General features: G+C 39.0%; 1 protein-coding gene across 3 annotated transcripts; it reads right to left on the reverse strand.

Moving 5' to 3' along the window:
• Nucleotides 1-725: 725 nt before the first annotated feature.
• Nucleotides 726-20599, reverse strand: LOC138399598 (sulfotransferase 1C4). 3 transcript variants are annotated; one of them, XM_069494086.1, is made up of 8 exons: nt 20470-20599; nt 10983-11322; nt 5628-5753; nt 5039-5136; nt 4616-4742; nt 4321-4415; nt 3022-3202; nt 726-2088 (listed from the first exon to the last, which is right to left on the reverse strand). In XM_069494086.1, exons 2-8 carry the CDS (start codon nt 11149-11151, stop codon nt 1976-1978), a joined length of 909 nt encoding a protein of 302 aa, XP_069350187.1. In that variant the 5' UTR covers nt 11152-11322; nt 20470-20599; the 3' UTR covers nt 726-1975. The 3 variants fall into 3 exon arrangements, with proteins under 3 accessions (XP_069350187.1, XP_069350186.1, XP_069350188.1); XM_069494085.1 differs by lacking the exon at nt 20470-20599 and having other exon boundaries at nt 10983-11333; XM_069494087.1 differs by lacking the exons at nt 4616-4742; nt 5039-5136; nt 20470-20599 and having other exon boundaries at nt 10983-11333.
• Between the last annotated feature and the right edge of the window lie 1153 nt (nt 20600-21752).

Below are 21752 nucleotides of genomic sequence, written 5' to 3' on the forward strand. Positions count from 1 at the left end.
TTCACTTAATCACGAATAGGGAATAGCCAGCATCTTGCCTATATGCACTCTCATTGGCTCAGGGACCGTGTTGGGCAGTCTTAGTGAACAGTGGTCATGATGGACACCTGTGGTGAGACTGTAGCAGGAACAGGAGGGAGAAACTCTGCTGTGAGCAGTTAAAAACCCAAGCTTTGGAGCCACTAGATCTTTGTTTGAAACTGGGTTGCAACATTTCTCATTTGCGCAACTTACCTGGTACCTCTGAACTTTAGTTTTAGTTTTCTTAGCTATACAGTGAGAATAATAATACCAAACTCAAAGGGTTGTTGTAAAAATAAAGGGTCTTATCCAATAGAACTTTATCTGATGATAGAAATGTTTTAGAATCTGCACTGTCCAATGTAATAGCATCTAGCCACATGGGGCTACTCAGCAGTTGAAATTTGGCTGGTGAAAATGAGGAACTGAATTTTAATTTTATTTAGTTTTTTATTAATTTAAATTTAAATAGTCATATGAAGCTATTATCTAGTATATTGGATAGTGCAGCTATTGATGATAGCGGTTATTAGAAACTACTGAACTTTTTATAATTTCCTTGACTGATATGTTTTTTCAGCCACTTACATTTGAGCATGTTATATGCTGTTTGATATGCAGTGAGGTATACAGCAATGTCCCTATCTTGGAGAAAAAAATAAACAAATGAAAATTTAAATAAGCATAGGAGAGAAATACAGAAATACAAGATAATGCTATAATATAATTTTAATCACAAAAGAATTATCTCAAGTGTAGAGGACTTCAGAGAAGCAAGCATGCTTTTCAGGTTCCAGTATTTGTAGGATGAATGAGCTGGTTATTGAAGTGTGTTATATGTTTTGGATAGGTAGAAAGAAAGGAAGGCAAATTCCAGGTGGAGGCATGGTGTAAATAAAACAGGAAGCGTAGGAACCTGGAAGATATGACCAGGGGCCAGGGAGGAGGCTAATCTGCTGAAATATGGAGTGGTTTGGAAGATGAAATCAAGCTGTAAAGGAAGGTTGGAGTCGTGTAGTTATAGCCACCTTTGAATTCATGGATAAAATCTTGGGATTTATCTTTCAGGTAGCGAAAATTCAGTCACTGAAGGATTTTGAACTAAAAAGCAACATAATTAGAGTCTTGTTTTAGGAAAATTACTTTACTAACTGTGTGAAAAACAGAGAAATGACTTAGGAAGCCATTAAACTAGTCTAGGCAAGAGGTAAGAAGTTTCTGACCCAGGAGGATGGCTATATAAATAGAAGGAAAACAATGACTGGTTAGATGAAAATACTGTAAAAGACTTCATAGATTAAAACTGACAGATATTGTTGATGGATTAGAATATGATTGTGGAGGCATTGGGAAAGGTGAGCCAAGAGGTGACTCCAGGAGGGGACTGTAACATTAGCTGGGGGTGGGAGAGTGAGTTCAATTTAATATATAGGCTGGTGAGAAACGGGGACAGATGTATTACACTAGAGCCCTGAAGTGAATTGGAAGGTTCCAAGAGGAAAGTGAGTCACTTGATGGTTACTTGGCTACCAAGAAATGGCTGGAAGAAATAGTCACTATGTATACATTTTAGTGATGCATTTAAAAAAATTAACTTGAACCAAAACCTAATCTGAAAATGTTAGTATATTCTCATATGAGAAGGGAAGCATTTTAAATATGTTAACACATGATTGCAGAAAACTTAAATGTAAGCTAGTAAGTTATTGAGCTTCCCTCCCTCCACGTCGCCACCCCACTTCCAGTCTCCCCCTTGCCCATAACCTCTGCTACCTCTATCACTTGTCTTTTTATTTTATGTTATTTTTTTAGTAGAGTGAACAAGAGCAAACACAATCAGCAACTAGTCTGAGAACCTGAATCCAATATCAGTTGGTCTGAGTTTTATGGTTTGAGTTATTACCCAAATATACTGGATAATAACTAGGAAATGTTTAGTTCTTTTTCTTCCTTCCTAGAGTTGGAAGTGGAAAGTTAGACTGGTGTCAGCCATGTTCATCTTGTAGTCCTCATCAAATCTCTCATTCTGAGCCACAGTGAAGTGTTTCTTCCAATCTCCCACTGCTCCTGAAACACAGTCATGTGGGAGAGTCAGTAGCTGTTGGAGGAGTTCGTGCTTCTCTATCCTCCTGTTTCTGTGTGGTCATTTCTCCTCCACCTTCCAGGAATGGCAGTATTGGACAAAAAATTTCTCTGGCTATCCTGTGACTTTCTTATGCTGAGGGGAAGAAGAATTTCTTGTCTGATTTGTGAGACAGGGAGAGCCTGTTACCCGCCTAGCCACATTGTCAGGGAACGAGACCACCGTGTTAAAACAGCAGGCTTGAGTGGCTTTCTCGTCTTTCTCTGTGCCCTCTTGCACATCTAAGCATGATGGCTGCTCATGCCTGTAGCTCCCATGCTATAAGCTGATCAAGAAGGGCCTGTTTCTGGGAGGTCTTAAGGTATAGTTTTGAGGAAGAATAAAGAAGAGTCTCTAGATATTCTAATTGTAATCTGTGTTACCTTTCCCAGTTTTATTTTTCTTACCATCATCTATCATCTTGTGTATTCTTATTTTCTTATTACTCAAATATAATTTCCATGAGAGAAGAAATTTTTGTGTTTTGTCGACCTCTCCACACTGTGCCTAGAACAGTGCCTGGCACGTAGAAGCCCCTCCGTAAGTCCTTTTGAATGAATAACTCTAACTGATAACATAGGGCCTCCTATAAAATGGATTCTTTGACCCATCTGACTTAATTCTATGTATTTTCACCTTATCAGCCAGAACTCTGGAGGCAAAGTAGGAATAGGTGGTTATATTTAGACACTGAATCTTACTCTCCCAATAGTGACTAATTAAAAATTGTTTTCATTTCATTGGTGGTTTCTTAAATACTTCTTTTCCCCAAATCATTCATTAAAGATATTATTTTTCCTAACCATAGAAAACTCCCCAAATACTCTGAAATATTGGACAATTCTTTTAAGATTATGGCCAAAAGAAAATATAGAAACCTTTTCTCATGAATGGAGAAATTGAGTGGTTCATGATTTCAGTAGGAATTGTAGAATAGTTTGCCATTGGATTCTGCTTCATAACATCAAATGAAGTGTGATGGACAATTTTTTCTAGAACTTTGTCATCTAGTTTCTTTCCAGTAAACTCTGCCAGCTTCTGAATTTCATGCTTTGGGTTCTATGATCAGAGTCAAAAGAAAAGTGAACAGTTAATATAATTAGTTTAAAAAGAATGTTAAAATGGATTAGTGACAGTAACCAGAAACATGGAATGTATTAACATTTAACAAAATTATCATACAAATGCTCAACTTTCCAGAAATGAGTCATTTTAACATGGTGACCTATTTGTTCTCTTTTATATTAATTGGAATTACTAAGCGTTTTTTCCTTTGAGTCCCTGATGGGGTCAACATATTATGACTTAAATGTTTTACAGTCCGATGAGAACATATGATGGGATTAAGACCACTGGGATTTAGGGATGTTATGTCTGAGGCTGTGAGAGGAGAGGAGGTGAAGGAATTGCCTGAGCAGAAGCCTGAAATAAGGGCAGATGTTAACTGCCTAGTTGGGGGACGTATATCAGCGATCTGGGAGTACAGCAAAGCATGCTCCAATCTAAGAGCCTAAGGGGTCTCATGCCTGAAAAGCAGTAGAGTGGCCTGACATGAAAACTTCTCATGGCTGTATAGGTAGATTGCAATGTTTCAGCCCGGGAGAAGGGTCTTAAGGCTTCCATTGTTAGAACACTGGCCCAAGCTCCTTCTCTCCCTTTCTCTCCACAATGCCTCAGTTAGTGTAAAACTAGTTTCCCAGTGGTAGTTTCTTTGTTCCTTGATCAAATGGGTTGCAGCTACTGAAGTTAAAGATTGCTATCTATGTACATAGCATGTGTTTGGGATAAAATTAGTTAGTTTACCTTGGGACAGGGTTGTATCTACTAAAGAATTATGTGTTTTCACTTCTAGAAAGGAGAAGGTAATTAGCTAGGACACCTTGTGATTTTTGGGGGAGCCCCAAGATTTTGGTCATTGTATCCCGTGATTTTTTCACATGAGATCATTGTATTTTGCAGCATGGCAAAGAGAATAAAAAGCAAGTGCTGGGTTTCAGTCAGCTCCACCTTGGCACTACAGTGCTGGTGGCCCCCTGATTTCCCCACACTCTTAAAATTATTCCTGGGTCTGTGTCTGTGTTTCTTTCATCTCTTGCAATGCATTCTGCCTCGGGACGCTGTCTTTATCGAGGACGTCAGGAACCCCTGATAAACATATTAGATGGCACTGCCCTCACCTTCTTCATTTCCTCATAGAAGAGGTAGAGAATGCGGTGCTGGTCTTTGGCTTCCCACCATCCTTTCACATGGTCATACCAAGAGCCCCAGCACACTGGAAGATGGGATGAAAACAGGGCAATGAGTCACAGAAGTCCACCCCACAAATATTGTACTGAAAGGAGAATCCCTGAAGAGAGAGGGAGTATCACATTAAAGAACGCAGACCCCTACTGGTCTAAGGAAATGATTCTTTCCTTGTAGGGTGTTTGAGGATTTTGAGAACGGAAGGAAATAAAAGCTGAATTCTCTTACCTTTCCCAGCCAGAAAAGTCTCAAAATACTCTTCCCATGTTCCTGGATCAGGAAGTGCTTTATTCATTCTTTGGAAATGGTAATAGGACACCATATTGTCCTTGGGATTTCTTGCTACATAGATTATCTGGGAATGATGAGAGAAAGGGAAGAAGCAAAAACAGGATTAGATCTATATACAGTTATTGCCCAGACATTAGAGTGGATACATTTCATACAAATGAGTTTTTCTGATGTTACATTATTGTGATCCTGGCTTTTATGGGAGATGTAAAGGATTTATATCAATTTGCATACTGATTATTGTACAGAGCTGGATTTTTTTTTTTTTTTAACAAGTGAAGTGTTTTAAAAGGAAATTGATTAAAGATTACTCTAAGGTTGTTCTAAGGAGTACAACTCTGAATTCGTTTTGTTTTTTACCTTACAGTTTTTCTCTAGGAAGGATGGCGGGACCAAGTGGATGGGAAGATGTGTTTTCAGGGTCCGTGGTGAGGGCATTTCATTAGCTTGTTCCAAACCTGCAAAATTGGTTTTCAATCATTTTCTACTATATTCCTCTATTTGCTTCAAAATCTTACAGCTTCCATTATTACTACCTTAGGAACAATTCAAGGCATCTGCAAGAACACTGTACTGTCTGTAGATCTGATTTGAGAGAATGAGTCTAGCATATGAACATATGTTTTGGCTAGAACAATTCCTCTCCATCACAATCAACCAAATAAATAAGAACCTAAAAAATTCAAACCCTTCTACCATGGTTATCTTATTTGGGCTCATCCTTGTGAAATAAAATTAATTTATAATTAGAGAATAAAAATTTAACTTGCCATATAAACAATAACTCCATTAGGAAATGTCTATAGTATAGCAATGGCCAGACACAGTTAAAAAACAACAAAGCTACAAAACCCATCAATAATTGTTTGAATGCCTAGAATTTTGAGAAGTGCAATTTGGTAGTAAAAACTCTAAGTACTATAGTTAAGTGTGGCTGTTCCATACTCACCAGATCCTATGGATGGGATTATCCATTCGATGAAAGGAAATCGTACATAAATAGGTGCTCGTTTACTGTTCTCAACATCACCATCATTTTGTATTAAGTCCACTATCTCCTGAGTCCATGTTGTTCCTTATTCCACACATAAGATAAAAATGCATAGACATTTAGTATGCTACATTCTTTAAAATATGATCAAATACTTGTTAGAACATCTGTGTGAATTTTAAAGCTAGGTTTATAATGGAATTCAGAAGACATCATTTCCTATTTATATTTTATGTTATCATAATATGAATTTTTATGTACATATTCCAATTTGGCATGGACTTTGATAAATATACATTTATTTTTTTCTATCACAACCATTAATTTTAATTGTTTCTTTTTTTCATCTTTATATTCTTTCCATCATGACGTTCTGCCTTTCTTTTTTTATTAATTAATTAATAAATTTCAGGAAATTATGGGGGTACAAACATGTTGGTTACATGTTATGACTTTGCCACATCCCAACCATGATTTGAGACGTGCCCTTCCCCTCCTACAATGCTCACCACATCCATTAGTTGTGAGTTTACCCACCCCCAACCTCCCTACCCCCAAAGAATATTACTACTGTGTGAGCACCTTAGTGTTGATCAGTCAGTGCCAGTTTGATGGTGAGTACATGTGGTGCCTATTCTTCCATTCTTGTGATACCTCACTTCGAAGGATGGGCTCAAGCTCTATCTAGGAAAATATAAGAGGTGCTAGATCACCGTTGTTTTTATAATTGAGTAGTATTCCATTGTATACATACATCACATTTTATTAATCCTCTCATGGATTGACAGGCACTTGGGTTGTTCCCACATCCTTGCTATAGGCAATGGACATTCTGCCTTTCTTAAGGACAATGCAGCTAAATCATAGGGAAAACAAACAAACAAAAAAACAAAGAAAGGCAGAATAAAAGGTCTTTCTTACCAGATTGTAATCTCCTGTAGAGTAATGATTATGTAGTTTTCAAATTATCTTTTTTCCCAAGCATATTAGCATTTGTTGGCTAAATGAATGAATGATTAGTGCTTGGACTTGATGTTAACCATTAGCACAAGTATCCATTTTCACTCTTTTCTCTGATTTCCCCTTATCTCAGGGGCTGAAAGGCTAAAAAGTGTCTTCCCTAGACTCCTTTGCCACTAAGATTCTGAATGCTGTTTAGATTCTGCCAATGAGTTGCATTAATTAGCCTGAGATTTGAAAGGCAGACGGTAGGTAGATGTCATCCTTCCTGAAGTGGTGGCTGATGGTAGCTCCAACAGATAGAAATTTTGCAGAGGCCATTCCAAGTTCTACAGCCCACTTCCCTAAACCCAAGAAGGTGCATCACCACTGTCATTACAGCCACAAGTAGAAGGGCCTTTGTCCCTGAGCTTCAATCTGTCTGTGTCTTACCCTGATCCTGACTGGTATAGTGATGCCATGCTACCAACGGAATCTTCACCCTTTGATGAAGGTCTATTATGCTGGACATTCTGGCAAAATCCAGATTGGGAGGATGTTGGGTTATTTTAGGATGGTTTTCTGGGTTGATCTTTCCTATATGCTTTGGCAGCAACTCTCATTATAGACTTCTTTTCCCATATCCTCTATTCAATGCTTTTAAAGGTCTACAGGAAGCGCATAGGTTAGAAAACAATTTAAAAATTACATTTTATATCCTGGATGAGTTAGTCTCCTATATTTTCTGGCACTAACTTTCATTACAGAGCACAGGGCTAGGATTTCTTTTGCTGTCTACTCCAAGAATGTTACAGCTGTTTATATTAGTTTTCTGTGTTTACTCTGAATTTATAGCCATGAATTAACATGAGGGCAGGTTCAAGTATCACTAGAGTTTTAGGAATGAATTGAATGACTTCTCAATTCATTCTTTAGAGGTCAATGATGCTATATTTTTTTCTTGGTTCATTCAGAGTATTTATTATTCTTTTAGAAATTTAGGGTAGACTATTTTTGCCATCTCTGCTTGTTTCTTATTCCCTCTAATAAAAATAGCCTTCATTAATGTGTAAGGTTTTAGTGATGATTAAATATTACTTTAGATGGGAAGCATTTTATTTTGAGTGCGTTTTTTGAATTGCTGAAACTCCATTAATGCCATGAAAAACTTAAGTGACCCAGATCTTAATGCTTGCATTGGGCAGGTAGAGAAAAGATTAATTAGTGAACAGTGTACTGAAATGATAATCAAGTCAAGTTGTGGATGAAATTAAGACAGTGAGATGTGATCCTCACCAGTGGCTACTTTTAGACATTTACACTTAGAAATTTGAAACTGGCACCTTGCTTGTGCCTGCTCAAAACCAGTGGATCTCCACCCAGCCAGCATCCCATGAGATGCACCAACAAAGGGGACATGGGCAGAGCAACTGTGGCTATGCTTGTGCTGGACCTTCTGCTTCTGGCACTGCTCCTACCCACACAGATTTATTCAAATCAAACAACTGTTGTAACACTTTCAAGTAACTCCTCCCAGAGTACCTCCACTGCCCCAAATCTAGCTAATGCCACCAGCAACATGGCTGTCCGTGCCCTGCCATCAATAGCCAGACTCCTCGTGGTCTCACTCTCTCTTCTACATCTCTACTAGTAAGAGACTCAGGCCAAGAAACATCTATACTTTCCCACTTTCTAAACCCAATCCAAATGGCATCTAGAAGTCCAGTGTGGCAAGGAAAAAACAGGTCTTCCTTGAATCTATTGATTCCACGTCTTTTTATATTGACACAGAAAATGTTGAGAGTCCCAAATTTGATTGGTTTGAAGAACATGTAAAGGGTTTGACTAGATGATATATGTCAATAGTAAGCCTTCTGGAGGTTCATGTATAAGATGAAGAGAGGCAGCATCCAAAATTCGTTAAGACATGATTTCCTTGAATGTGCCTTAAGAAATATGGACACTTCAAACTACCTTAAAATAAAAATAGATTTTATCTTGTCTAGAAATAAAGTATGTGATGTGGAATAGAGAGTCAGTTTTCATTTGGTCCATTAATTCTGTAAGGCCGTAAAACAAAAGTTTCCATGATTCTATTTATATGTACATCAGAAGGATCATCCCGGTGTTACTGTAAATCCACAATGTATTGTTTCAGCAATACTAATTTAATGCCTGTATGGATGAAGTTTTACATTGTTAAGCTATAACTGTTCTCTTGGGAACTGAACTCTTCTTCCTATGAGACTTTGGAGTTGACATTGGATTTGACCTTTTAAAATGTAGTAATTGATATGCCGGAGCAGTGATGGATTGGAATCTACCCTAAGACCAAGCGTCATGAGCACCTCTTTCTTATCCTTGTAGAGTCAAATGGTAGGCATTTCCCATCACCTATTTCCATTCAACAAGAGCACCAGATTCATTTAGCTACACTGATTCCAAAGAGTAGAATTGCATTGACCTCAACTAATTTCAAAGTGCTTTTTATTTCTGCATATGTTTGAAAATTAAAAAGGCAAAAATGTGAAGGAGCCAAAAACTGTAAACCCAGTATTTAGGAAGTAAAGACTGGAGGGCAACTTGCATTAAATTCATGAAAACTTTTATCCTCTTTCTGTAAATGCCTTTTTTGTTTGTTTTGTTTTTTTCTTTTAAACAACAACTATGGATCAGAATAGCGGCACTTGGAATGCTTTTCATTATCAGTCAATATTTTTAGATAGTTAGAACCTGATCTGAAGCCTAAAAGTGGGCTTAATTCTGCAGTAAATCTTTATTTATTTATTTTGAGACAGGGTCTTGCTCTGTTGCCCAGGCTAGAGTGCAGGGGCATTATGGCTCACTGCAACCTCAAACTCCTGGACTCCAGTCATCCTCCTGCCCCAAGTAGCCTTCCAAGTAGCTGGGACTACAGGCATGTGCCACCACACCTGGCTAACTTTTCTATTTTTTGTAGAAATGGGGTCTCACCATGTTGATCAGGCTGGTTTCAAACTCCTAGCCTCAAGTGATCCTCCCGCCTCGGCCTCCCAAAGTGCTGGGATTACAGGTGTGAGCCGCCATGCCCAGCCTCTGCAGTGAATCTTTTACAACTGCCTCAACACACAGGAACCTTTTAAAAAATAGATACTCCCTGAAATCTTTTGTTCACATGGTCACACACTGATGCTTAGATGTTCCAGCATCTAACATGGCCATAGTAGTTTTGATGACCAAAGTCATTTTTTTCCCCGTCTTTAAAAGCTCACGTGGGAACAACCAGTTGGAACAGATGTGAAGCTACCGTGTGTGTGAATGTGTATTTGGATGCCATACATCTAGAATATTTGGGATTGTATATTGTGTTTGTATATTTATGCTTTGAGTCATAGTAACTTCTTATGTTATGGAATTGATTTGCATAGAACACAAACTGTAAATAAAGAGAAATAAATAGCTGGAAAAAAATTTGGTCCTAAGTAGGCTCTTGATAAGTTAGATTGGAAAATCAGGACCAATATGAAACCAAAGGACAGAGAGGAGACTAAGGCCTCCATATGCCTACAGAGTCTTTGTTAGGATCTCAAGAAATAGACATAAAAGGAGTTTGAACAGTCTCAGAAAATGCTGAGGTTTAGATTTTTTGGGGTTGTGTATATGTGTGACAGGAATTATTGGCAGCAGGCTTGATTTTGTGAAGAGCAAATGTATATGCAATTTGAGTGTGGATCAAATACTGTATTTTTAGTAAATATGTAGATATGCACAGATATCTATAAAGAACTATTTCCCCCTGCTCATCCCCAAATTTTTATGATGTGGCTGGGCTCAGGTTAGTCTTACTCCTACAGACAACTTTGTTAAACTGATTGTTGAAATAAGGAAGTAGGTTTACAACTTACCATGAAGGAAGGTGGAAATCAGAAGAATAGTTCTCTGACCCTGAGCTGGGCGGGCTCCTGAGGGCCACTGGGGTAAAATCAGCATTGCAGAATCCAAGCTCCCCTATTTCTTTCCCAAATCAGCCTCAGGATCCCCTTTCTAGCTTGCACACCCAAAGCAGCTCTTTGCAAGATCTGCAATAATGGCCTAGATTGGGAACGAATAAATAAACAAGTCTACCCTTTTGCTCTTAGCTGTTTTACTCTCTCCTGGGTAATAAAAACATATGTGGATCACAGGAAAAATTAAATTCTTAAAATTTGTAGGTCATTTTAACATTTTTTGTGTAGTTTCAGTTTCCACAAGTAATTTGTCTTAGCCATGGGACTCCGTCCAATAAACAGTTTTCCACTTAAACCCAGATCAACTTATTTATTTCATTATGAATATTACATCCTTCCCACTTACTTTCCTAACTTTTCCCCTTCCCTTCCACACCCTTCCACTTACCTGCTTTAGGATAGGTGCAAATAAGCAGGTCATCAGGCTTGGCTTGAAAATTCCAGATCTGATCCCAGGTGTCACAGGTGGGTGTGGGTTGAAGAATTCCCTGCACGTAGTCAAAACTGAGGCGCTCTGTTGCATCAAATTTCAAATCCTCCATCTTGTTTAAGGTCATTAGTGTCAGAAAAATCAGAATTTTATTCCAGAAAAAAAGTTACTTCTCAGTCAGCACAAAGCTGCATTTTTGATATGGTCTGGACAAGGCAACACTCAGACCAGTCCTGTCTGGGAGCGCCTGGTGCCTGCCAGCAAACAGGAAGGAAAGCTACAGGCTTCCTGGCTCCAGCTGCAGGGAATGAGAACTGTTGTTTAGGACTTTGTTGCACAAGCGTTTCCTACTGAGCCCCAGCCCTCCTCCCCGCCTGGCTATGACATCACACCAGAGGCGGTGACAAATTCTGATGGCTAAGTAGTGCTCCAGCCCTATTCTTCTCTGTCAGTTAAAAAGAGTTAGTGCCACGTTGTTTGTATCCCTCCTCTTTGTATTCATAAAGTAGTTCACAAATACTTTCATTAGTTGTTTGATTTTAAGCAATTAAAAAGTTGCAGGGTACTTGCCCGTGGAATTACAGATTCAACACAGAAGGATTTCCCTGAAAGGCTGCAGGGACCTTTGTGTGGGCTGTTAACACAGTGAGGCCCTCTGCCTGGACCTCCTAGCACAAACACCCCAAGGGGTCAACTTTGTTATTTTTTAAGAGTAAAATAAATAATGCTCCACTGGAGAAGGTTCCCTTCCTTTTGTAGGCTAGTCTATAATATCAGTAGGCGTGTCATCACAGCAATTCAAACATGTATGTCTCACGCATGTACCCCAGGTCACGCCACACGTGCTCCCTCTGGCAGCACCCCAGGCTCCCTCCCAGACGGATGCCGCCTTCCCTCTCCTGGAACTCTCTTTGGCTCTTGTGTCTGGCTCTTGTGGGATTCTTTGTCTTTCTTCGGGTCCCAGCTTACATGTTGTCTTTCTGGAGAAGCCTTCCCTCACTTTCCACCTCATCTCAAGTAGGTCCCTCCTATTTCCTTGCTCATGGCACTTTTCCTTTCCTTTAGAGCAGCTATCAAACTTTGGTTTTTCTTGTTTACTTATTAGCATTTTCGATCTCCTTCATTACATTCTAATGCACATGGAACAGGGCCAGGACTCCGTCTTGTTTTCTCACTGTTTACCAGCTATATGCCTAGTGCCTGGCATACTATTTATACTATTTCTTGAAAGAATGAATAAAACTAAACAAAAATTGAGGAAGTGAGTTCTTTGGGCCACTGTCATGTGGGGATTAGGTGAGCATGGTGACTGTGGCTCGGCATTCTGCAGACAGAAGTCAGACTGCCTGCGTTTGAATCCTGTGCCGTCTCCTGGGAGCTGTGGGCAACGGCAAGCTATATATTTTTTCCCTTTTTTATTTCAGCATATTATGGGGGTACAAATGTTTAGGTTATGTATATTGCCCTTGCCTCACCCAAGTCAGAGCTTCAAGCGTGCCCATCCCCCAGACTGTGTGCACCACACCCATTTGGTGTGTATATACCTATCCCCTCCTCCCCACTCCCAGCTGCCCAACACCCGATGAATGTTATTACTTACTATATGTGCACTTAAGTGTTGATCAGTTAAAACCAATTTGATGGTGAGTACATGTGGTGCTTGTTTTTCCATCCTTGGGATACTTCACTTAGTAGAATGGGCTCCAGCTCTGCCCAGGATAATACAAGAGGTGCTAGATCACCATTGTTTTTTTGGCAGAATAGAACTCCATGGCGTACGTTATCTCTGTGTTTACACTTCACTTTCCTCATGTGTAAATTGGGGATCTTAACAGCATCTACCTCATAGTGTTGTTTTAGGGGATAAAATAGTGTGTATTTAGTGCTTGACGACAGGGAAATGTTCAATACATTTTGGCTCTAAATAATAATGAATGACTACAGTTCTATTTCTCTGTGGCTCACATCTGGATGCAAACTCAAAAAAGATAAATTCTTTGGCTTCCCTATTCCTCATCGCCTCCCAGTTGGCTGTGGTGAGGTGAGTGGACACTTGGACAGAGACTGCCCAGTGGAATTCTTGACATTCATCTGCATTAGAAAGACTTACAAAAGTTATCTATAACTTTTCAGTTAGATTTCATTCTATAATCTTTTCAGGCCTATGTGCTCCTAGAGTAGAGTGGTAGATAGTTCAGCAGTATCTTAGCAGTTTTCTGTAGTGCATTGTGTGCTAGAGATGGAGAGCTTGAAGATGGGGGAGGATGTGGTCCCCCACCCAAAAGATGACTGGTTGGGGTTGAAAACAGACCCAGGGAAAGTTGAAAGTTTCAAATAATTTGTTAAAACCATAACGAGATGCCATCTTTTACCAGTCAGAATAGCTATTACTAAAAAGTCAAAAAATATACAGGTGCTGGTGAGGATATGGAGAATAGAGAACGCTTTTACACTGTTGGTGGGAATGTGAATTACAACCTCTATGGAAAACAGTATGGAGATTTCTCAAAGAACTAAAAATAGAAATGCCATTTGATCCAGCAATCCCACTGCTGGGTATCTACCCAAAGGAAAAGAAATCAATACATCAAAATGATACCTGCCCTCGTATGTTCATCGCAGCACTATTCACAACAGCAAAGATATGGAATCAATCTAAGTGTCCCTCAATGGATGACTGGACAAAGGAAGTGTATATATACACAATGGAATACCACTCAACCATAAAAAAGAATGAAATCATGTCTTTTGCAGCAGCATGGATGGAATCAGAGGCCATCATTTTAAGTGAAATAACTCGGAAAGTCAAATTCTATATGTTCTCACTGATAAGTAAGTGGGAGCTAAATAATTTGTGTATGTGGTCACAGAAAGTAGGATCATAGACATTGGAGACTTGGAAGCGGGAGAGGATGGAAGAGTGGGAGGGGGGTATGGGATGAAAAGTTACTTAACGGGTACAATGTACACAATTCATGTGATGGTGACACCAAAAGCCCAGACTTCACCATGCATTACATCCATGTGACAAAACTGCACTTGTGCCCCCTAAATCTATTAAAATATAAAAAAGAAAGTTTCAAATAATTTGCAAAATGATCTTGACTACAAATATTGTTATTTAATGTTTTTACTTAATAGCATTTTCTCACAATGTCAGGAAAATTAAAATGTTATATTTAATGATTATAAAACTAAAATTGGTGCTAAATCTACTTTTGGCAAACATTGCTTTGGAATTCTAAATATATTCTTGAATTGAAACTGGCCCTTAATAGCTATGTAAGCTTTCTAGATATTTAATCTCTTCTGAGATTTTTGTTTCCTATTAATCTCACAGGGTTAATGTAAAGATTGATGTACATAAGGTGTCCTACACTCTTAGCTCACATTGAATACCAAAGATAAAGTTAATACCATCTCCTCCTCTAATTCTTCCCTGAACCTCTTTTTTTGACTCTGTCACTGTTTGTTTCTGGGGGTGGAGAGGAGATTCCAACTCTCAGTGCAATCTTTGGGTGTCTCCATTGGAAGCTACTATCATGTTCAGGCTTATAATGTGATTTGTTTGAGAAATTTATAACTGGGTTTGATAAACTCTATTTTTCTTAAGAAAATTACCAATGCTGATTACTGCCCTGAAACAGGTTTTTGTTGTTTTTACTAAAGAAATATGCCTAAAATATGTTTTGATTCATTATCCTGTTTTTTTTTTTTTTTTTTTTTTTTTGAGACAGAGTCTCACTCTGTTGCCCAGGCTAGAGTGAGTGCCGTGGCGTCAGTCTAGCTCACAGCAACCTCAAACTCCTGAGCTCAAGCGATCCTCCTGTCTCAGCCTCCCGAGTAGCTGGGACTACAGGCATGCGCCACCATGCCCGGCTAATTTTTTCTATATATATTTTTTTTAGCTGTCCATATAATTTCTTTCTATTTTTAGTAGAGGTGGGGTCTCGCTCTTGCTCAGGCTGGTCTCGAACTCCTGAGCTCAAACGATCCGCCCACCTCGGCCTCCCAGAGTGCTAGGATTACAGGCGTGAGCCACCGCGCCCAGCCCATTATCCTGTTTTAAAAGATCTCCACTGGAGAGTGAGCTAAACCTGTGTTGCATAAAAGTGAAATTGTCTTCATGCTTTGAATCGATATTTAGCTTAGGCTCATTTTAAGTGGCTCATTTGTTGTCCAGTACTTGCAACAAAATCAGGAGGAAAAAGGAACAAGACCACACAATAAAACTGGAATCAAATCCAGATTATTCAAGAATTGATAAACATCTATGGTTTATTCATAACTTGTTTCTTTTCCACCTTTTTCTGTTTAGATTGCCTTAGGGCCATTCCATTTGTGGTACACTATTCCAGAAGTTGAGGAGGGAAAAAAATGAAACTTCAATGTATTGTCTTGCCCTTTGCTACTTTAATCAACTTCAGAGATTGGAGATACTTGTGAATGCTTAATAAAGTGCAGCAAGGATGTAGGCAATCTTTAATTTCAGATAATTCCTTAAAACATAAACCCTTGTAGTCTCAGAAAAGTAAAACGCTGTGTCAAATGGTGGGTCATGTAGAGGTGCCAGATTTAGCAAATATAAATACAGGATACCCACTTACATTTGAATTTCAGATAAACAAAGAATCAACTTTTAGTATGTGCATGTCGTATGCAATATTTGATATTAATACATACTTAAAAGAAATCACTGGTTATTTATTTGAGATACAAATGTGACTGGGTGTTCTGTATTTTATCTGGCACCCCCAAGTGGGGGAGAAGTTGCTGGCCAGGTTTAACTCTAAAACAGAAAAATTCTGGAAGCTTAATGAGTGGAATTAGAAATGTGACTGAACCAGAAAACCCTTCAGAATCTCACATGAGCTGAGTGACCTCCAGTCTCTTCTCCACTGGCTTGTGGGGAAAGGTGCACTTTCTACTTATTAGCATCTCTGCTGTTCTCTTCTCTGGGCCTAGAGATTTGCCCAGCTTGTTTGTTGCTTGTGGGTAAGGAAATGAAATGTAAAATCCTTGGTGTGATCAACGTAGTGAATTAACAGAAGTTGGCATCAGTTGAGGGTCTTAGATGAGACTCTTCTGTGTGCTCTGCCCTGACCTCTCCTTTTTGGCTTTCAAGGGGTTTAGGGGAAGGGAGAGATGGTAGGCACTAACGGGTCTCATGCTGCTGTTGTTTCATGAGCTTACTTCATTGCATTACAATATATCCTACTAATAGCATGCTCCCCCAAACTCAGCTTTCTCACAGGAAAAAGAAAGGAGAAACAAGTGTTTCGGTACCAGAAAAGGAGTCCTTGAATTCCCAGCTTCAATGAAGAAAGCCCAGAAGAGCTGACACGCTGTGAATTCTGATTGATTGGCAAGGCTTCTGAAGGGGGCACCCTTTTCTCTGAAGCAGCTTGGAGGAACCGTGGAAGACCTACTTCTCTGGACCTAGGTGGCTGCTTTTGCTAGTAAATATTCCTAGGTGCTTGGGTAGTTTCCTTTCTTCTGTGCATTGTTCACTCCCTGCCTCTTTTCCCTACAAGCCAGTTTTGAGGAGTGAAGTGAACTCTTCCTGCCGCCTCTTTTTTGCTCACCTGAACATAAGTGCACAAGCCCTTCCCCTTTTCAGGCCTTTGTATTTATTGTTACAAGGGAAGGTTAACTAAAAATAGCCAGCATAGACGTAGAGATTTGGGAATTTTACTGGTCTGTATTTCCTGACTTCCCCGCTGAGTCTCTACAGACTTTCATGTGCCTCCTGGAATAGGATTCAGCTGCTTTCAGAGATTAGAAGCTCGGAGAAGATAGTGGTCAGCACTGACAATGGGAAGAAAGGATGGAGACCGAGCAGCAGAGACTTTGCATTAAAGAAGAGACCCCTAGAGAAGATGAAGTGGGCAGAGGGAACTGCCATTTATTAAGTGTCTTCTATGTGCAGGATCCCATGACTGCCGCAGTGGAAAGACACAGACTCTGCCATCAGGGGATTTGCAGTCTCACACAGGGGTTGATATGTAAACAAGCAATTAGAATAGAGTATCATATTAGCTTTAATGGAGATGTGGGCAAAGTATGCTAGAGCATTGGAGAAGGAGCACTGAAGTCAGCCTGGAATCAGGAGAGGTATTCCAGAAGAGAGAACACTTAAACTGAGGCTTGAAGGATAAACTGGGGTTGGCAAGTGAGTAAGGAAGGGCAAGGTGTTCTAGGCACTGGAGCCGGCATGTGCAAAACCATGTGGCTACAAAGGTTTTTATGGTTTGGGATTGTTCATTGAAGTCATGCACAGTATATGTCTATTACACATAGCTGTTCTACCCAGGTTAAAGTCACCAACAGTAACATTTTGATCCCTGGTAAGGTGTGTGAATATCTTGGCATTGATGAAACTGGGCCAAATATAGTAGGAAAAGTGTGCCAAAACCAAAGTCCTCTATGGAATTCCTTCTTCCTTTGGGTCTCCAACATTTGAAATTGTAGACTATTGCCAAGAACTCTCTGGCTGATAGTAATTGGTTCAGGTACACAGATGATGCACAAATGGAAACCTAACTGGGTCTCAAACCACATAGAGCTTTATATTGAATTGAGAATAAAATACTAAATGTTATTGAAAACATATGGACAGTCTTTACACTTGTGTATCAGTCTAGACAAGCCTTTTGTACTCTTATGGGGAAAGGAATACCAAAGAGTTGCTAACATGATTACTCTTATTCATGAAAATATTAATCTCATGCTGAAGATATGGTGGCCCTGATTTTTGGTAAGAACTAAGCAGCAGAATCAATGAAAATTTGTTTTACTCTTTTTGTTTTTTCTCACTAGTTACAAATACTTAACTTTGCATGACACAATTTTATCAATAAGCACTGAACATAATTTGAAATGTTTCAATACTTAAATACCAAAGCAAGGACTTTAGTCTTTCTCTTTGTTTCCTCTCCTCTTTTCTTTTTGCTTTCTCTCTCTCCTTTTAATACTCCCCATCTCTCTGAAATGGATGGATTGCCACGTGGGCCCTTCTACGGAATTGACTACATTAGGATGTTTACCTGTGTAGATGTCTCCTGTTGCTGATCTCACAGCAACGGGGTGAGGTATAAATTAATTGGGTGTTTTGGGGGACTGTCCAATTCCCAGGCGTATCTCATTATTTCCTTAGTCATGTCTTATGACTTGAGAGAATGTGTAGGGAATTGAGAGAGCAATAAATGGCGTTCAAATCAAGTAGTAATGTGGCTGAGACCTGGTAACAATGCCTTTCATCTGTGTAGTGCTTTGCATCACCCGCATGTTCCCACATATCCACATGGGGACATGACAGCATGGATCTTGCTGGCAGCAGAGCATGGCACACTCAGAGCAATTCTAGGTGAAATGGGTATCCAAACTTGGAGGCAGTATCCATAGCAGATGACCTTGATGGGGGATCCAGGCAGAGGAAATGTCTTGTTCCTCCTCATCATCACTTCCTAGTGTTTATGAATGAGACTTACGGGCATGTAAAGATTCAGATTGCCTGGTGAACTCATCACTCTCCATACTTATGGTTTTAGTGATTGCCGTCCATGCATTTTCTCTACTAAGACCTGTTCCAATAGTCCTAGGAGTGCTGGGCAGTGGTAGAGGTGGAATTATCTACACAGAGGGTAGAGAGGCTTGAGGTAAGGGCTTAGAGTACACTATCATCACTGGTCCATGCATGGCCCCCTCTCTTGTTTTCTGTCCTTATACCCCACTCCCATTTCCCCCTTCCAAAGAATCCATGACATTTAACATGTATCTTTTGGTTTATGTGTTCTTGTGAAATAAATATTTTGAGTACATGTACTTTTAAATTTATATAAATTATATTGGATTATATATCTCATTTATTTACTTACTTTTTTCCTTTAAGCACACTAGTATAAAGATGTTTTCATGCCACTATCTGTAAATCTGTTGCTTCTAATTAATTGTTTCTATTAATAGTGTCCCAAGATGTGTATCCACCACATTTTTTACCTATTTACTCTGCTAGCAGAGGGCACCTAGGTAACCTTCAACTTCCTACCAGCACAAATAAGGCTGCAAGGAACATGAACATGAATATTTTTGTACATGTTCCCTAACGGACCTGCTTAAGCATTTATTTGGGCACTATACCGTATACCTATGGGTGGAATTTCTGCGTCAAAGAATGTTTATTTACTTATTGCCAGATTGGTCTTCTGAATAGTTGCACTTGTCTGCACTTCACCAGCAGTATATTATTAGCTTCCTAACTTTTGCTTGTTAAAGAGATGCAAAGTAATAGCTCATTGTTTTCATTTGCATTTACTCTTACTTACTAATGATTTTGAGCACCTCTTCAAATGCTTGTTCATTCTTTGGATTTTCTCCTCTGAAAATTGCCCTCCTCTGGGTCCCCTTTGCCCATTTCTCTGTTTGGGTTATTATCTTTTTCATATTGATTGGACAATTTCTTGTGCATTCTGAATATTGTCCCTTTTTGGTTTTGGACATTACAAATAACTTTTTTTTCATTCTGTCCTCTTTCTAGTAACATTTTTCATGGTGCTCTTTATTGAACAGATATTTTTAATATTGATTTTTGAATTCATTAAATATTTTTGCCTCATGTTTTCTGTTTTTGAAGTTTTGTTTTAAAAAAATCCTTTTGGTCATTAGGTAACAAAGATAGATTATCATCTTTGTGAATGAAATGTACTCTTATCCTTAAACTTTTACTGTTCACATTTAGTCTTTACCTAGAGTCTACCTTTGTATACATTGTTAGATAGGAATTCAGTTTTATTTTTTCCATATATTAAGCCATTTTCCCTAATATCATCTATTAGCCATCAGTGATTTCCCTATTGATTTGGAATGTCTCCTTTATAATATAATAAGTTTCCATATATTCAGCTGCCAGTTTCCGGGTTTTCTGGTCTGTTCCATCAGACTGTGTCTGCTCTGGTGAGTGTCACCTGGTACCATTGTTCCTGCTCTGTGGCTGTCCTGCTGTCTGGCAGAGCAGGTGCCCTTCTAGAGCTGCTGCTTTTTCAAGTTGGCTTCGTTGTTTGTGAGCTTTTTATTCCTTCTTGTACATCTTAGATTAATATTTCTTAAGCTTGACTGGGGTTGTACTGAATTTATAAATTAATTTGGGAACTGTACTAGTAGATACTCTTCTTTTTCTACAGTGCTTTAAAATAATTACTGCATTTGTAATTTCTCTTTGGCTTTGTTCTTAAATATATGGAGTTTTCTCCATGTGAATTTTTCCATCTATATCCTGTCCATCACTCTGTGAGCCCTTTCAATATGATGTCTTTTTCTTTAATTTTGGCAAATCTGTCTCCACTACTTCATTGAACAATTCCTCCTTTCCATTTTTACTTTTCTCTCATTGTCTAGGTATTAGCTTTTTCTACTTATCTCCTTTGCTTTCACATTTCCCAACACTCACCTCGGTTTAAGTCAGCTGAGGGTCTCCCCAGAGTTTCTCAGGACGTTATTGTTTGTTCCTGAAATCCACAAGCCCTTTCACTTGGATTTTCTCCAGAATTGGTTTTGAGGAAGGTAGTTGGCAATCTAGTAGGAACCGCAAGACTTGGATCATTTCTAAGCTGGTGAACTAGGAATTCGCTGAAAAACAAGACTGACATAAGTGCTATCAGGCTTAATAAGTAACAGACATTGGGAAAGTCCAAAAACATGTGATGCTTATTTTTTTATAATGTTACATGGCTTAGTAAGAAAAATTTTTTCCTTAAGTACAGAGCAGATCAGCTCAGCGCAGATCAAATTGTGCCTAATTAGGAGCTAATGATCACAGACTGCCTACTTTAGATTATAAGAAACTGTATAGTGAAACTTTTGAATACTTATGACTTCAGTCTTATTATTATTTTTAAGATACAGGGTCTTGCTCTGTCACTCTGGCTGGAGTGCAGTGGGGTGATCATAGCTCATAGTAATCTTGAACTCCTGATTTCAAGTGATCATCCCACCTCAGTCTCCCAAGTAGCTGGGACTACAGGTATATGCCACTATACCAGCTTATTTTCTTATTTTTTGTAGAGATGAGGTCTTGCTATATTGTCCAGGCTTGTCTTGAACTGCTGGCCTTAAGTGATCTTCCTGCCTTGGCTTCCCAAAGTGCTGGGGTTACAGGAGTGAGCCACCACGACCAGCCTCTAACTTCAGTCTTAAAACTCTCCCTAAGATATCACTTTCAGGTTCTCATTTTTTAATGGTCTAATTATATTAACTAAGGGCTTAATGATATTAATATACTTGTCAAATTACTAACAGCAGTATTTGAAGATACCAAAGTATATGCCAGAAGTACTATTATTAAAAAAACTTAAAAAGCTGACATTAGCAAAAATGGTGGGGTATGAAACTCCAAAATTTAAACTCTTTATAAAAACAATAAAAAACTCATCAGAAAAATCTGTCAGAATCAACTTGTTTGGAACTCTGGAAACCAACCAAAGACTTGCAGCAACTAGAGGAGTGCCTATTCAAGAAAAGTGGCTGAATCGCAGTAAGAACAACAAATTTTGTGGTGTTTTAACTTATGCTGGTCCCATCTTCCACTCCTCAGATCAGTGGTGACTTTGAAAATAACAGTCCACACTCTCAGTACTAAAAGGAGCAGAATACACACACCTCTTTCAGAAAGGTTTGTTCTTGTTTGATCTGTCTCTGGGCCCCTGTAAGACCTATGGAAAAGCCTTGTCTGTA

Source organism: Eulemur rufifrons, chromosome 19, assembly GCF_041146395.1.
Source record: "Eulemur rufifrons isolate Redbay chromosome 19, OSU_ERuf_1, whole genome shotgun sequence".
Classification (NCBI taxonomy): domain Eukaryota; kingdom Metazoa; phylum Chordata; class Mammalia; order Primates; family Lemuridae; genus Eulemur; species Eulemur rufifrons.